Raw genomic sequence first — 18112 nt, 5'->3', positions numbered from 1 at the left:
CCCCCCCGCCCCTGTTAGATGAAATGTACGCCCATGTCTGTGGTCCACATGGTGTGTTAGTAGGTCCTTCATTAGTGTAACATTCGTCTTTATTTAACACTCCTTTGTGGTCATGTGTACATGACCACCCTATCATTTGGCAATCATGTATCCATTCGCTGTATTGCTGTTTTCATTCAACAGTGATAAATGAGCGCTGTGTTTGAGATGCAGCTCCAGCAGCCTGCGTTTTCCAGCTTATCTCGTAGCTCGACTTGTGCGTGCGGTCATCATTTTTTCAGTCTTTTGAAGTCTATTACTCGACTCGACAGAAGCATCACTGCTGAAATAGCGAGATAAGAGATTCGGGATTAGCGCAGATGTAATGGTGGCGTGTCTTAGGGAGCGTGTGAATTGGAGTTTGAGGATGTGTGCACACACACTTGCATCTTTAGCACGGCGTTTTGGCAGTGGCAGGAATCTTAATGCAAAACACCCCGGCCACATCATTTCTATGGTTAATGAAAACAATCTTTTACATTTTTTTTCTGATCCATCAATTTGACTAAACAATATTAGAAATGTAATTTTACAGAGATAAGATCCACGTCTAGATGTAATGTCTTTTATCAGGGTTCCCACTGATGATGACATTTTGAGAGAAGCACTGTACACAAAGAAAGTCATGGATTTTGATAATACTCCAAGAAACTCATGGGAAGATCATTGTATTTTACTAAATAGAGTTTTCACACGGCTGTAAAGCCCAATTCAGACCAAAGATTCACGACGAGACAAAACCGTTTTACGTTGCAGGAAAAGTTGCAGCAGTCTGAAACGGCCCGTCTCAGCTCGACTCAAGCAAGATAGAGAGAGACTGAAGAGAGGGAGGGCCCAGCAGGGTTAGAACAAAGCAGTCAATTAGAGGAAAATGTGTTTTGCAGATTTATCACTTGAAATGTAACTGTAGCAAGCATTACAATATCACTAACGTTTTCCACATTCATATTAGACAAAACAAATAATATATCCTGCTACAAAAGCCTAAAAGTCAGAAGTTAGAACAGAAGTACAAAGAGCCGTTGTGGAGATGATGTCTCTTTGCGACGCATTGGTGTGATCTTCTGTCATCTTTTGTCATAAATACACACATACAAAATAAATATTTTTAGTAAAACAGGATGTTTGAACAAGAGCATTTAAAAAGATTTAGTAGAAGTAGTTTGGCTACGTTTTTGAACAAATATCAATGTGAGTTTGATTATGTTAATGTGTCTTGTGGCTGTGGAGGGTCTGACTGAGTAAGCGTGGAATACTGGAGTGAAACAGACTAGTGTCATGTATTTTGATTATTGCATTAAATTCTAGAGTGATACAGACCATATAAGGATTTACAAAGTGTTGTGGACACTGGAGTGAAATGGACAGTTTCAAATAGTCTTGTCCTAGTCTGGATCGATGATAATCGCCGGATGTCCCTCGCCTTGCAAGGCTCGGCTTCGGGAAACAACAACAAACTTCCAGCTGCACACTAAAAATGGAAAGTTTTGAAGAAAATGTGGATGGTGCTACAAGGCAGGCCTGCTTGGTTCTTTCTGGTGAACGATTGTAAAGATTTACAAAGAATATGTTTACGGCATTTAATATCTCACTGGGACGTTTTGGGACTGATTGGTGGGATTGCTGTGGACAAAGTATACATGGTGACACACTGGTAAAAGCAAATTATATTTAACCATGTATCAAGCTCATTCAAATAGCTCAAGTCACTGCATCATGTTAATAGTTAATTTAATATTGTAAGAGACGTTTTCTTTTGAAATTGTTCTACCAAAACTAGTTCCTTCCAACTATTTTGCAGAGCCACTGTCGTTGTGTCCGGAGCTCAGCGCTGCCCAAGACCACTTGGTTAAAGAAATACTAACAACCCAGAGTGTTATACCAGAATGCATCTGGGGTGTAGCTAGACCTTACTTCACAGCGCTGTGGAGATAGGTCTGACAATGCAAGACTAGACTGGTACAGTCTATTCTGTAATGTTATGGTCACCTAATGTTGGAGTGGAACAAAATAACAAATATGGCAGGGGAATCCAAGTCCATTTTGTATTTTAGATGGATGGCACAGTAAATAGCAGGGCCAAAATGATTTGTGAGTATGTACACAGAAGCACACACAGAAAGTGCTCACACACATTGAGGCAGTAGCTCCTCTAATCCTGGGTCCGTTATCTGCTGTTTTCAACCAGCGGCGCTGCTGTCACAACGACTAATGGACTTGAAAAGATTGAAGAATGATGATCACCCGCACAAATGGGCCTGCCAGATACAAGATAGGGTATTAGAGCAGCATTTCAAACAGGGAGATTATTTATTTTCCGTCTGCTGGTGGAAATATGCACATATGCTGCTGTGTTGTTAACCACACGATTGTCTTGTCTTGTATCGTGGAAAAGGGCAAACTGGATACCACTGTTTCACTGTTGGTACACAGACACTGCTAGAGGTGTCCTGCTTAAATGTGTGCAATGATGCTGATGTAGCGGGGCCTGTCACTTCGTATTTGCTGCTGGGAATGATTGACGATGTGCCGACGTAGCTGAAGTGTGATGATGACGAGTTCAATTTGACACAGAAAAAGCCCCATTGCGGGGGTGATTTCATGTATTAGGGTTAAACAGATCAGTATGTATACTGATAAGTATATGAATAGTTGTATATCATTGGTATTAACTTGACTATCTGGCCAATCTGAGTTTTCTGTTGCACAACTGAAACAACCTTTGAATGCACACATTTTCCACCAAAACCAGAAGTTCCTTCCCGAGGCTATTTTTCAGAGGCGCCGGGACTCTGTCCGGCACTTAGCACCGCCCAAGACGATTGTGATTGGTTTAAAGGAATGCCAACAAACCAGAGCACGTTTTTCTCCCATCCTGGAATGCCGTGTGGACTAGCCAGACCCTCCTCCACAGCTTGTTGAAGAAAGGTCTGGCTATGCGAGAGAAGGGATGCAGTGATACCAATAACAGTATCAGGTATCGGGTCTGATATTGTGCTCATGTACTCATAAAACTACTTGTACTCCATTACCCCTTAATTCATCACTGCTTGTAGATGCTGATTAGCACTACACTTGGTAGGTAGGCATTAACCTACCATTGGCTAATAGCTTGCTTAAACACGGTTAAAAAACTTAAAGCTAACAGGTCTAAAGTGTGGCTGTATTTCACTGGAAAGGGTTAAAACACTGTAGGTCCCAGTGCGGGACGTGCAACATTATATAGCTAAAGACAAAGCGTAGCTTACCGGTAGCCTGCAGCTTGACTTTTCCAGACACCATAGCCACTGCCGGAGTTGGAGATAATAGTAATAATAATAATAATAACAGAACTGGAAAATGTTCATGTTTCCCTGTAGTTACCGGTGTAGCAACATTTTTGCCTTTCCCGTGAGTTATGTAACAAACCACTAACTGTGGGCACCGATGGGACTAAATATTGCATTTAGGTTTACCTCATAAAGGTGATGCATTCAGGTTCAAATAATACACGTTTTCAAAGTAATTGTTATAACTGTAATGGTATTATTAAGTACTCATATCCATACTTGGTATCGGCAAACCCAAATGTAAGTACTCGTACTTTGTTTGAAAAAAGTTGTATCCGTGGCATCCATATTAAATACATTTGTCATTTAAAGGAAAAATCTGCATTGCATTGTCATTTCATAGACGAGAAGATCTATTTTTAACAGTCAGTGATGAGTGCACTGTAACTGCACCTCAGTGTCAACTTAGATTTCAAGACAGTCCTTGATGTTTAAATTCTACAGTTCACACTACTATAAAAACTAGTAAGATTAACCATAAATAGCATGAGAGATCAGGGCAGCAAATGTTGATTTTCTTTAAAGGTCCACTATGTAATATATTTATTGTAATAAATCAAAATATGCCCTCAATGCATCATCAGATATTAAGGAAACATGCTAAGTGGAAATACTATCTTTTCTGACAACAATGCTAAAGCCAGTATTTCCTCGTTTTGAAATTTCCGTTCCATGACAGAATTTCTGTTTGTGTTTACCCTGTGTGTTGTTACCAACTGCCCAGTATGACAGCCAGGTCAGGTTTGCAGATCAGATCTTTAAATTTTGAGGGGTGGACAATGAGTTTGCAGTGTGTTTAGCAATTGTTGCCAAAATTCTAAGCCAATTAAGTGTGTTCAGTCGGGTGGCGAGGACGGGAAGGTAAGTTAGTGCTATTTTTAACGGTTGCTACTGTAATTCTAAGCCAGAAAAGTGTGTCAGTCAGTTGGGTACAGAGCTCTGCGTGAGCACGGGCTTCTACGACTGTCAATATAGCTAGCATCTAACGCTAGCTACTCCGCTGTGCTGTGGAATAATGTCTGGCTATGTGAGACAAGCGTCTAGCAACATTGTTGTGGATGTTCTTTCAGCGCGCTTTGGAAAGACTATGCTGCAGTCTCAGCCTGGCAACCTCCGTGAACTTCGAGTCTGGGGAGGAGGGAGCGGGGGAGACGACTCTTGCCAGTATTTTGTATTTGTACTGCAGTAACTAGTGGAGGAGCTACTGTTGATAAGTAATCTCTGCCAGTGTCCTGTTGCTTTCTGCAGCTCTGCATGGCATACCAAAAAAAAAGGCTTATATTTCTGCTCTAGCTGTTTGTATGGTGTCTTTTTGATTATTAAGTGTATATTTTAACCTTTATTAATGTTTTTTGTTGCTTTCCTGCCTCCATGGTCTAAAATCAGACTATAAGACTATGGTTGAAAATTAGCCGACTGGCTAACACTGGCACATTTACAGAAATGTTGATTAATGTGTGTTGTCCTTTATAAATAAAATACAAACTATTTTAAACACTCACTGTCAGTATTACATATTGCACTTTTAACTTTACTGGTATTGGTAATTTATTTTATGGAAACAGGTGGAGCAGGATCGGCCATTTTGAGCAACTGTATCACTTAGTTTTACCTTTGATTTAACTACATTCCTGGTAAATATGATTGTATCTACTAAGTAATTAATTTAATTGGATTTCACAGCGAAAAAAAAAAAAAAAAAGATTTTATCAGAGGAACAAAAAGAAATGATTTTGCATGATATAAGCTTTTACAAAGGAGATGATGCCTCATTACCTTTGTTGATAATCAATTAGAAAAACACACATCACATGTGACACCAGAACAATCTGGTGATATTGTGTTGGAACAGAGGTGAAACAGACTTGGCTCTGTACAAAAATGCTGAGCAGGCCCAGTTAACCTTGAGTCTGGATCAAGATCACAAGAGGAGATGATCTAATACCCATTTATTACCAAAATTAACATGTACTGTATATGCAGTTTTTTTGTTTTATGCTTCAAAACCCACGCAAAAATAGATAGGTGATAGACTCTTTTCTTTTGCCAGAGTGTGCCTGTATGACTGGATTTAGTGTCAGTTTAGTGTCTTTTGAGTAGTTAGCTGACAGGTGACATGAGGGGGGCGTGTGTGTTTGTGACACTGATAACTCAGTCATTGGCTGGTGTGTAAATAAAAGATTGAGAAGACTGCTTCAGGCTGGAACCAGAGACAAACAGCCTCAAGGGGATGGCTGTACACCAGACTTACACTAACACTACTGAAGACAAAGACATTTGTTTTTCCACATAACAAACTTTTGTAAATACAACATTTTATAACCTAAACTACAAAAACAAGGAAGAGTGAGGCTGGCCCGGCAAAGACGCCAACGTAGTGGGCTCGAAGCTATATTGGGGTCACCATAGCAAGCAGCAGTCTTCTGATGTGAAACCATGCAGATTCTGGGAGAGTCAGTTTAACACAGCACACACCCCAGTAGAAGTAGGAAAGACATGCACCTACCGGGCGAGATAGTCTCTTTTTCACGTTGAACCCAACACGTATGGGAAAACAAGACAGGGGGTTAATTTAACCACGTAGGTTAACCTTTGGCAGCTGTGTTTGTTGTTTAACGAGGCCCAGGTTAGCTTTAGCCGTTTGTACCAGTACCTTTCCGGGGTTTTTGTTCTGGTGTGTCATGCACGCCCAAAAACAGGGTTAGTAAACACTAGAAAACAGCAGGGACGCCAGTGAAGTTGTTTTGGGTGGTTACTTCTTTTTTATCCGTTACTTATTCCTTTTCTCTTTTAAACTCGGTGCAAAATATATGGGGACATAGGGAGCTTTAAGATATAGGGTGGCATACAGTATATGGTGGTGTAAAAGTCTATATAGTGACAGAGCGTTTTATAAGATGTTTATTCAATGATGGCGAATTTTAACACCAATTTATGGTGACATGTTTTATGAAAAACTGTGATTTTCTGTAAATGAAGTTGGGGTTGAATGAATTGGGTTGTGGCCGTCGATAGTTAGTCAGAGACCAAGACACAGAAAGCAGGCAGAAAGAGGATACTGGTCTGTCTGTGGCCGTCTGAAGTTCTCTGGTAGGTAGGCTTCATACAGCTGTTTGGCCCTACTGTTGCCCATGTCCACCATACTCTGCAAGTTAAGAACAGGAAGAAAGAAAGGAAAACATATGTGAATACATGTGCAGTTAATACTTGCGAGGCAAATGATAAAATGCCGTAAAGAACATGTCAATCGCACACAGCAATACGGCTACACAATTATTCACAATTTTATTGAGATCGTAATATGGACTACAGAAAAATCCAAATAGCAGGGTAGGTGGGCAATATACTGTATGTTTAAGGCAAAATATGTATCAAACCATTCTGAATTAAAGAGTAATTTCGAGGGTTTTCAACCTGGACCGTATGTTCCTATGTTTTTGTGTGTAAGTGACTGATGGGAACATCTTTAAAACTGGTCCGGTATTAAGAGTGAACCCTGGCTGCAGTGTAACCCTATGGAACAAATGTTCATTATCAATTTAGTCCACTAAAGTGCTTTATTTTGCAGGGGCTCAGATTATTATTCTAAGTGTCTAACAACATTATGGAAAGGATCCCTACGGAAATAAAGGCCTGTCTGTTTAACAAGAAACTGCTCTGAGGTTGCTAGCGCTAATCACACCAGACTCCATTTAAAAAAATTCAAAAGAATACTTTAGGGTGTATAGAACCAACATAATTTCACATGTAAATCTGTAAACCAGTGCTTCGCACTAGCTCTAGCTTTCTTTATCTTTTGTTGTGATTGTTGGAAAAGTGGAAAGATGACCCAACATGGTTTTTCATAGTTGTTTTTAGTTTCTGTTGATATTGAATGAAGTGTATTTTACAATGTTTATTTACATGGAGTCTGGTGGCTTTAGCAATGCAACTTTGCTAATGTTTTTATGTTTAAAAAAAGGATCTTCCCTTTTAAAAGAAAGGTGGCCCTCCTTAGAAATCCTTTTCATAATGTTGTCAGACACTTTTACAATTAATCTGAGCCTGTCAATGACTAAACGAGCCCGTTTTTGAACGCAAATAGAAGCTGCCCAACTGCCCTGTTAACTTACAGGCCATTGTAGCGTGCTTTGCTGACTGCAGCAATCTTGCTCAATACTGGACCAATTTCAAAGATTGTTCCCCTCAGTCGCTTAGACACAAACACATAAAAAAATAGGGTCCAGGTTGGAGAAAAACAGAGTTACTTTTTAAGTATTGTGGTGCTGCAGAGACGTCCCAGCCCACAAATTGTATCCTACAGAAGAAATAAATAAATAAATAAATAAAACACACTATAATCCTTTAAATGTTATAAATTGTAGTATTTTTTAATGAAAATGAGAAAAATGATACATAAAATGATCATTCCTGCCAATATCGTGAATCAATTGCAATATCAGTCAAAATAATCGCAATTTGATTTTTTCTCATATTGTGCAGCCCTACACAGAGAGTCCTTTCGTTCATTCATTTGCATTCAACTCAATTCAACTCGCTGACTGCTTTCCAATGGCCGTATGTGTCGCAGCTAAATTAAAAGGAGGAGATAGATAGAGAGAAGCGGAGGAGATAGAGTTGGAATAATCAGCCATCCAGAATTAATTAGTCATTGAAAACAATGATTAACATTCAGAGTGAGACACTTTGGACTCACACTCAGCTGATGTATAGGCACTGCCTTGAAGAAACACACACACCTTCAAGGTTGTGTGCACATCCTGTACACACTGAACAATTAGATAAATTTGCACACACACACACACACACACACACCTGATTTATTGTGTGTAATTTAATCAATGAGACACGCTAGTTACCATAAGAGCTGGGCAATACAGTGGGAAGAACAAGTATTTGATACAGTGGTGATTTTCTATTGGTTTCAGGTCTGGAGACGGGCTAGGCCACTCCAGGACCTTGTGATGCTTCTCACAGAGCCACTCCATAGTTGCCCTGGCAGTGTGTTTCTGGTCGTTGTCATTCTGGAAGACCCGGCCACGACCCATCTTCAATGCTCTTAGTGAGGGAAGGAGGTTGTTGGCCAAGATCTCACAATATATGGCCCCATTCATCCTCTCCTCAATATGGTGCAAACCAAAAACACCAAAAAGCTCTGTTTTTGTCTTCTCACTCCACATGACCTTCTCCTATTCTTTCTCTGGATCATCCAGATTGTCATTGGCAGACTTCAGACGGGCCTGGACATGGGCTGACTTGAGCAGGTGGACCTTGCGTGCGCTGCAGGATTTTAATCCTTGACGGTGTAGTGTGTTACTAATAGTTTCCTTTGAGACTGTGGTCCCAGCTCTCTTGAGGTCATTGACCAGGTCCTGCTGTGTAGTTCTGGGCTGATCCCTCACCTTCCTCATGATAACTGATGCCCCACAAGGTGAGATGTTGCATGGAGCCCCAGACCAAGGGAGATGGACCGTCATCTCGTCATGCCCCAACAGTTGTTGCCTTCTCAAATACCTCGGTATTATAATCGATGACAAATTCACCTTCGAGCCACAGGTTGACGCTGTTTGTAAGAAGTCACATCAACGCATGTTTTTTTATCGTAAGCTTCGCAATTTTAATGTTGATAAGACTTTTATGAGGATGTTTTATTGTTGTTTTATTGAATCTATTCTTTCTTTTGCTATTGTGAGTTGGTTTGGGTCCCTCACACTTAAAAACAAGAACAGGCTTCAATATATAGTTAAAGTGTGTGGCAAGATTTCCCTCAACCCTCTGACTGATTTAAACTCTGTCTATGAGACAAGGTCCCTCAAGAAGGCCCAGTCAGTCCTAGCCGACCCGAGTCACCCCCTGAACAGCTGTTTCATCTTGTTGCCGTCTGGCCGGAGATTCAGTCTGCCTAAATGTAGGACAAACAGACATAAAAACTCTTTTGTCCCAGCTGCTATAGGCTTTTTCAACAAGTCAATGTGAGGTGTGGTCTTTGTTTTTGTTGTCTTTGTATTTTATTTTTAGATGTACGGCTGTTGTTTTGTATAACCTGTGTGTTACATGCTGCTGCACAACAAATTGCCCCTTGGGGATAATAAAGACTCTTGAACCTTGAACCTTCTCACCAATCTGCTTGCCTATTGTCCTGTAGCCCATCCCAGCCTTGTGCAAGTCTACAATTGTATCCCTAATGTCCTTCCACAGCTCTCTGGTCTTGGAGTCTGTTTGATTGAGTGAGTGTACGGGTGTCTTTTATACAGATAATACGTTCAAACCGGTGCATTTAATACAGGAAATGAGAACAGGAAGGCTTCTTAAAGAAAAACTAACAGGTTTGTGAGAGCTTGAATTCTTACTGGTCGGTAGGTGACCAAGTACTTATGTCATGCAATAAACTGCAAATCAGTTGTTTAAAAATCATATGATGTGATTTTCTGGATTTTTGTTTTAGATTCCATCTCTCACAGTTGAAGTGTACCTATGATCAAAATTAAAGACCTCTACATGCTTTGTAAGTAGGAAAGCCTGATGCGCAGTGTAACCAAAACCAGCAGTGTATCAAATACACACTACGCTCTCCCCACTGTATATTGATATTATATCGATATCTTGATATGAGACTAGATATTGTCTTTTGAGTTTGGATATTGTGATATGGCATAAACAGTGTCTTTTCCTGGTTTTGAAGGCTGTGTTACAGTAAAATTATGTCATTTTCTGAACTTACCAGACTGTTGTATTATTTGCCTTTACCCCTTTACTCATTATATCCACATTACTGATGATTATTTATCAAAAATCTCACTGTGAAAATATTTTGTGAAAGCACCAATAGTCAACTCTACAATATCGAGGTATTTGGTAAAAAATATTGTGATATTTAATTTTTTCCATGTGGCCCAGCCCTAGTTACCATGCAGAGACTGATTACAGTTCTCTATATTCCCGTGTGTTGCTGAGCATGAATGCATGTCTATAATCCACTGTGAGTATGTGAATGCACTGCTCGGTTTTTACTCCCACATAAATCACGTACAGATCCTAGTAGAGATTACACTCAAATTTAATTTGTGCATTTTCAAATTGGGTTTTATGTTTTTTGTCACTCCCAATGATTTGTTTTATTTATTTTTAATTTTGATGAAAATACAGAATCTTTTGGTTTTGCCACTACGGTTTTGTCATGCTTTGGGTCATGTAAAAGATTATGTAAATCTGCACTATTAAAGGATAAAAGAACAGATTTAACTAACGTTAATTAGCTGACATAAGGTCGGAAAGACACTGGAGTGATGTCATGCATCGTAACACAGAGCCAACTGATCAATGATTAAATTCCTTGGCAACATTTTAGTAAGCGAGTTTAGGTGACTTAGTCGCTTAGTTGTTGCAGTTGATACAACAACAAATTTGATAATTATAGGGCAAACTGTTACATCATAAGTTCCAAGGATTGTTTTTTTTATTATTGTATGTGGATTTCGTATTTTTGTGGTGAACATCAAAGATAATGTACTATACTGATTTCAAAACGAGTTTTACTGATTCCAGCAGAATGTGTACAACTTCTGTGGGTTTCAATTTGGTTCAAAGGGGTACAACAGAAATTACATTGTGCTACTCCAGTGATTTTGAAAGGCCAACATGCACATTTCAAACAATAATCATTTGACCATTTGTTGGCGTTTTTCATCAACTGTTCTCACTGTTTTCTGCCGCATGGCTGGTTATCTGTTCACAGATTCAAACTGAGCCGCAGTATTGAGAAGCAGCAAGAAATGAAGGTCCTTCAACGCTGAGTCCAAATTTTTAAATAAAATAAATACTACCTCGCTTTGTGTCATCACGTTTACACACAGAAACTTTCCTTTGTCATACATTTTTTCTGGATTGGGTTCCATTTCTGCATTATATTTTATCAGCAGCAAGCATTTAGAGGTGTTCTGACACTTCAGAGCCACCATACAGGCAAAGCCAAGCATAGCATCCAACAAGTTGATCCACTTTGTCTTCAGTGGTCTTCTTTTTTAATATGTGGCTCCAGTATGGCAAGCAATGCATGAAAGCACTGACATGCTAAAGTCAACTCTGAATGGATGGGGATAATCTCGCAGCTCCTTGATTACGATGTGGAATCCTCCTTACTCTCTGCGCAATTTAACAATTGGATGGACCCAAAATTTCCTATTTCCTTTTCTCTTTTTAAGAAGAAAGATAACAAAATCATCCTCACTGCTTGAAGACTTTGTTATGCAAGAATTTTCAGAGAAATCTTGCACTCTGTGCACAACATGACAACATTTTTAGGATGACAGATACAATAAAACGCATATGAACATTTTCGACTCAGTGTGCAATGGCCTTTTGCTCTAATACTTAAGGTGTCACTTCAGTATTTCCATGCTGGTGTGAGTTGTGTTTTAAAGGTGTGTGTGTATAGCCCTGTGTGTGTGTGTTTGTGTGTGCATGCTCAAGGAATAAATGGAACTGTAATCAGTCTGTGCATGGGTGCATTTTGTGGGTAACTACCATGTCTCATTGATTCAAATTACACTTATACATATTACAATAAATCCGGAGAATGTGTGTGTGTGTGTGTGTGCGTGTGTGTTTGTGTGTTTGTGTGTTTGTGTGTGTGTGTGTGTGTGTACGTACTTGGATCTGCTCAGATGTCCACTGGTCAAGATTGACAGATTTGACTCTGGAGATGTGGACCCCCAGGTTGCGGTGGATGCCGGCACAGCGAATGCACATGAACACACCGAGGTTCCATGACGCCCATCGAGGACCTGAAAAAGGAGGAGAACGAAAAGCTTACTCGTTCAAATGTTAGCGTACAGGTCCTGCTGTGTTGTCAGTTTAACTGACTCAGTAACACTGTTTCAGATCTAAATTGTGGAAGTGATGAATTAAAACTTGGTTGTGTAAAATGAAAAAGCAAACGCGTGCCCGATATTCTCTCTGAAAGTTTTCATCTAACACAGTCCATCAAAAATGTGCAAAAACTCTCACTTCCAGTAACTGGACAGCTGTTTGACTGACAGGGGATTTCTGGAAAGTGCAGTAGTGGGCAGGTACAGTACACTCTCAGAGTTGAGCCGAACCCAAAGAAGTTAATAAGAAAAGATAAAAATCCAAACAGCACAAACATTCAAAGTCTTTATTTACTTTGGTGAAATTGTCTCACTTAAAAAAAGTAGTATTTCAAAAAAGTATATACACTTCAATTTGAGGTAATCCAGAAACATTTTGAACATTCTTATCAAAATTGCTCAGGAAGTAATATTCCAAATCCCTTCCATACATGTTAATGGGATTTTACGAAAGGTGCATGCGGTTTAAGAAACATTCTTCTATATAAAAGTGCAAGCATGCGCCGTCACTTATGTCATTTTGAAGCACAAGAAAATGTGCAGAGATATCGTTTTTTATATTAAATGTAAGTTGTGGCTGAATTTAATCATCTCCAAATCAGAAAGATAATTCTTTCTTTTAACTGTTGCAAATGTATTGATTCAAGATTGCTTCAAATTTGGTCTCTGAAGGCTGATTAATTATAGTATCTATGTACTTCTATTGCATGCACACTAAATTGCTTTCATTTGGTGAGTAACAGCTTTGATTAAATGTCACTATAATTAAAAACCTATTTCTACATACAGTGTAAAAGGTACTATAAAAAAACAGCTTTGAGTTTAATAAACTGGTTTTCAAAAGCTTTCATTAGCTTAAGGGTCATAGAATATTTTTTTATGCATAAAGTCTAATCCTCAAAAACCCGCATTAAAAACAAGGAAATCTCTCCATTAACCATTACATGTGGCGTGACGACAGGGTGAAGTACAGATCTAAATCCATTTTTTCTGTGCATGATAAATTATGATGGCACAGAAGTGAAACCAACTCAATTTGTGGAGAGTCCAAGTTTGGATTTTGGAACTGTGCTTGCCAGACTGAGGTCACTGCAAAAAATAACAAACATAAGGTTACATAAAAGCTGTGGCAGAGAACAAGAAACAAGGCCATGCGCTTGCTGCACAGAACCAGAAGAAGGACAGAAGCTACAAGCAGACACAGACGGAACTTTGATTCCTGTTGACACTCAATCGTGCAATGTCTGTTGAGAGGAGACCATAGGATTGGATTTCTTTCCAATCGTAGTTTGTTACTTTGTGGCACTTAGGCCTCTTTTTGGCCATTTATGTGGTTTATGAACACTTAATCTCCTTATGGTTGTTTTAAAATAAACCTATCTTGTCATCTAGATCAGTGATTCCCAAAGTGGGGGTCGGGACCCACAGGGGGGTTGCGAGCCAGAGAGGAGGGGGGGTCGCAAGTTGATTTCCAGAAATAAAATCAAAATTTAAAAACGATTAGAAATAGCATGTGTTAGCCATGATTTTAACACAAGATAAAACTAGTGGCTAAATTTAAAATAAAATAGTGAAAAAGCCTATCACTTCCCACCTTCAAGCCCTCCTGGAACACTTCAACAGATCACCATTCACTGAAACAAGGGCAAATCATGTGACATCCGAGCTGGAGGACGCAGCGGTTGAACTTTCAAGCGACCGAACCCTGACGACAAGGCGTTTAATTCTAAGACGCTGGCTGAGTTTTGGATTTCAGTTGAGAGGGAATACCCACAGCTATCCAGGGCGGCTTTGGATGTCCTAATGCTGTTTGGCACTACCTACTTGTGCAAAAAGATTTTCTCGGCACCAACGTACCATAAAAATAAATACAGATGGTCTCCAACATTAAACCAAGACTGGACTTGCTGTGCTCCAAACATATTGCACATCCATCTCATTAGGTTAAGTTCAAATTAAAGTAATGAGTAAATTACTGTAGAATAATGTTATGGCTGTTGTGTTATTTTGTGTTGTCAACATGCTCGTGTTTGGATACGCCTGTAGTGCGTGCGCGGTTGCCCGCAATGTTTATATATGTTTATAGCGGGGGGGTCGCGAGTCACATGCACCGTTACTTTGGGGGTTGTGGGCTGAAAGTTTTGGGAACCCCTGATCTAGATGATCCTGGTGGGTCGAGCTCCTGTTTTAAACTGACATTGCACTATAAATAACATTCTAGTTTCTATGCACGCATTCATACATATATTTAGATAGGCCTACTTTTTACATCGCTGGTTTGTGAAGTTCACTGTGCAGTAGGTCCTATGTTGGGACATAGTTTGTACGCAACGTCAGCTCAGCTGTATTTCATGGAGGGGCTTATACTCCAATTGTCAATTTCTCCATTGACAACTGGAGTATAAGCCATAAAATTGTAACCGTCGATGGTAGACTTAAAACCAGCTACCACATGACTAAGAGATAACATATGCTCATATAGATGCCAAAAGTTCATGGGGCACCAACCTTGTTTTCAGATGTCTTTTATTTATATGTCTTGGATAAGTACTTCATTACCCACAATCCTGAACAATCCCACAACCCCACAGTGATGCTTGGAATTGTGTGGTGGAATTTATGTTGGTGAGGAGTGGGAGCTGTTGGTACCTGATCTGTGAGCATGCCCAAAATGAGAATGAGATCTGTTCCTCCACCGGGAAGCTAACGTTAGTTAGCTAACAGCTAATTCGGCTAACCGCTAGCTGACAGCTTGATTCAGTCAAAAAAAAAAAAAAGGTTAACTCAAACTAAACACTGGTAAAGCAGGCTACAGCTCACGTAACAGCTGTAATACATTTTAACAGTTATTTTCAGGTTTTATTTTGAGTCTTCAAATTTATTACATGCTGTCTCAGCTAGTGGTTAGCCAAATTAGCTGTTAGCTAAACAAACGTCAGCTTCCTTCATTCAGTGGTGGGTGCTGGTTTATGGGATGAGTAGTTCCTTTGTTTGATGAATTAATTAAAATATGTACACAGTCTTGTACCTTTGACTTTTTTTGGATTTTCTGTTCGTTTTTACTCGAAATGATATGTTGTATGTTTATGAGTCACGTGGTACCTGGTTAGCCTAAGGCATGGTCTAAAACTCTTCAAATACCGATTTTTCTAGACGTCAATGGGAGAAATGAATGGGAAATTTACTTCTGAAACCCAAGGTCTCTTGGGAGAGGGGTGGGACTGTTGAGTTCTACTGTCGAGCCCTGTATAAGGGTCAGTTGGTAGCAGGGCCTGAGGTCTAAAATCAACCATTTTTTTGAGTCTTTCTGATATTTTGAGACAGGACTCTCAGACCTTTACCTTGTGAATATACCATACCAAAGACCATGGGCGTGTATCTCATCAACAGTTGGGGGGGGACAATAAACATAGAATTTCTTAAGATTAATTTTTGAAGGGGACACAAATAATATATACAATATTGTACTTGTATAGGATATGTTGTAAGTTCGTAGTAGTATATATTTCTGTGTCCAGTAAGTAGGCTGGCAAGGCTATTTAATTTACTTTAAACATCAAATGAAGTGATTCTTTTCTCCAATACAGGTGATGCGGAACTTACAACTGAGCCTTCTAGCATGCAAGCTAACTAACTATCCAGCATGCCAGTCACTAAATTAGTCAAGTTTAACAACTTAATGTTTCATTCACATAATCTTGGGAAAGCGTAGGAAAGCACAGTGCTGTCCCCAGGTGAGTGACTTTGTACGTCTTATTTTTTACCAGTATTATTACCTATTACCATTGTGTAGCATGGGTGGGTGGAGTTAGCAAGCTAGCTAATGTCAAAGTTAGATTGTTTATTGTCAATGCATATCACTACACAACAAAATAAAGATGTGATCAATCACTCACTTAGCAGCATAAAGAAAGCAAGATAAAAAATTGACAGTGTCAGAAACAATAAATAGATAAATATGGAGTAAAAACAAAAGAAAGTATTAAAACCATAGTAAGAATACCAGTGCATTATCAACAAGGTATGGTTCAACTCCAGCTTAGCCTTTCAGCGGCTTATTTATGGTCCTGGGGGAAAACTATTTCTCATGCTTGTTGGTGCTTTCATGACCCTAAGCCCGCCTGATGGTAGGGTGTCAAAAAAGATATGGCCAGGGTGTGTAGGGTCCGCTCTGATGCTCTACTGGAGTATCTGTCCCCAAGACTTGGGAGAGTCCTCTGGGCTGTTTTAATTACCCACTGCAGGTCTTTTCTCTCCTCAGTGGTGCCGCTGGAGAACCACACTGTACAGCTGTATGCCAGCACACTCCTCCTGGTGCATCTTAGGGTTTGCAGGAAAAAGAGTCTCTGCTGATCCTCCCCTAGATGCACACCTAGGTATCTGAAACTTGAGACCTGTTCCACCTCCTTTCCATATACCATATTCTTAAAATCAATTGTAATTTCGTTTTCTTTGTGTTGTGGATTAAGTTGTTTGTGCTGCACCATGATACCAGTGATTCTACCACCTCCCTGTAGGCGGTCTCCTCATTGTTGGTTACCAGCCCCACCACAGCTGTGTCATCTGCAAATTTGAATATGGAGTTTGAGTCATGAATGGGTGAACAGTCATATGTGAATAATGAGTCGAGGAGCAGACTGAGAACACAGCCCTGGGGAGGGCCAGTGTTGAGGACGGTGGTAGAGGAGGTAAGATATCCAAGTCTGACATACCGGGGGGTCTGTCGGTGAGAAAGTTCTTAATCCACTTACAGAGATGAGAGTCCAGGCCAAGTTGCCTAGCTTGTTGGAGTTGATGGTGTTAAAAGCTGAACTGAAGTCAACAAAAAGCATCCTAACGTAGGTGTTGGGATCCTCCAGGTGAGTGAGGGTAGTGGGAAGTGCAAGTGAGATGGTCGCCATAAGAGCATCTGCTGGCTCTGAGGGCAAATTGGTGTTGGTCCAAGTTAGCTGGAATGAAGGCCTTGATGCTAGTTTCAGTCATTTGAGAGCAATTAGTTACTGTATATTGCATTCATCTTAAACACCGAATTCCAGCATAAGGAAATGACGCTCACAGAGTCTGCTTGATTTGAATGAAACAGACTTTCTATCCATTTTATTTCTATGGGGAAAACCAAGCAGTAGACCAAAGCACTCGAGGGCAAGACAGGGGGGACTGAAAATGTTTCTAAACTTGTGTTTGTATTGTTTACTACTACTTTGATCCCCACGCAATTACGTATCCCAAAGACTCACAAAATGACCGTTCACAAAATCCCTATTCTGTCCAGTCAGACGTTAGCAACCATAACTAGGCACAGCAGGGCTGTTGTAAAACTACTCAGCATGAAAAAATGAAAAAGTCAGAGACGTTTTCAGCCAACTCATGGTCCTACAGTTAGCTGAATTAGCTAGTTAGTTCCAGCTGTTAAATCTGGTAGAGACAGTTTTCATTTCAGCAGATAAAATTGACAGTCACCAGCAATGACAAGCCTGCTTTTGTCTATCTCTATCTGAAATCAAGGACACTTTGTTTTTGCATGGTAAATCTGCCAGCCTTATCATTATAAACTACATTTGTGCAGTGAGACAACAGAAAGATTGGTGTACAAAAATAACAAAGTTGGGGCGGGGTTTAGCAAACTGTCAATAGTGTACTTTAAGGCCCTGACACACCAATCCGATAACTGGCGGTCGGACAGTCTGCCGAGGCCGGTGACTCAAGTCTGTTTGGTGTGTTCTGTGCCGTCGTCCGTCGAAAAGTAGCTTAAGCATGCTCGAAGAGTCACAAGATGTTGCTGGAGGACAACAATTTTCATATCTGGGATGTCATTACACAACTACAGAACACACGCACACACACACACACACACACAAGTATTAAAGAACTGAAGTC

General features: G+C 40.0%; 1 protein-coding gene across 4 annotated transcripts in view; it reads right to left on the bottom strand.

Moving 5' to 3' along the window:
• The window catches only part of LOC116696462 (stromal membrane-associated protein 1), a 226517-nt gene that overhangs the window by 182811 nt on the left and 25594 nt on the right, over positions 1-18112 (bottom strand). For all 4 annotated transcript variants that reach the window (XM_032527493.1, XM_032527489.1, XM_032527492.1 and 1 more), the window contains exons 2-3: positions 12018-12151; positions 6428-6513 (exon numbers count right to left, since the gene is read on the bottom strand). In XM_032527493.1, the coding sequence (XP_032383384.1) occupies positions 6428-6513; positions 12018-12151 (220 nt within the window). The remainder of the gene's footprint in view (positions 1-6427; positions 6514-12017; positions 12152-18112) is intronic.

This window comes from Etheostoma spectabile, chromosome 10 (assembly GCF_008692095.1).
Source record: "Etheostoma spectabile isolate EspeVRDwgs_2016 chromosome 10, UIUC_Espe_1.0, whole genome shotgun sequence".
Taxonomy (NCBI): Eukaryota; Metazoa; Chordata; class Actinopteri; order Perciformes; family Percidae; genus Etheostoma; species Etheostoma spectabile.
The sequence above is the reverse complement of the archived record's forward strand: the minus strand, read 5'-3'. Positions and strand labels throughout refer to the sequence as shown.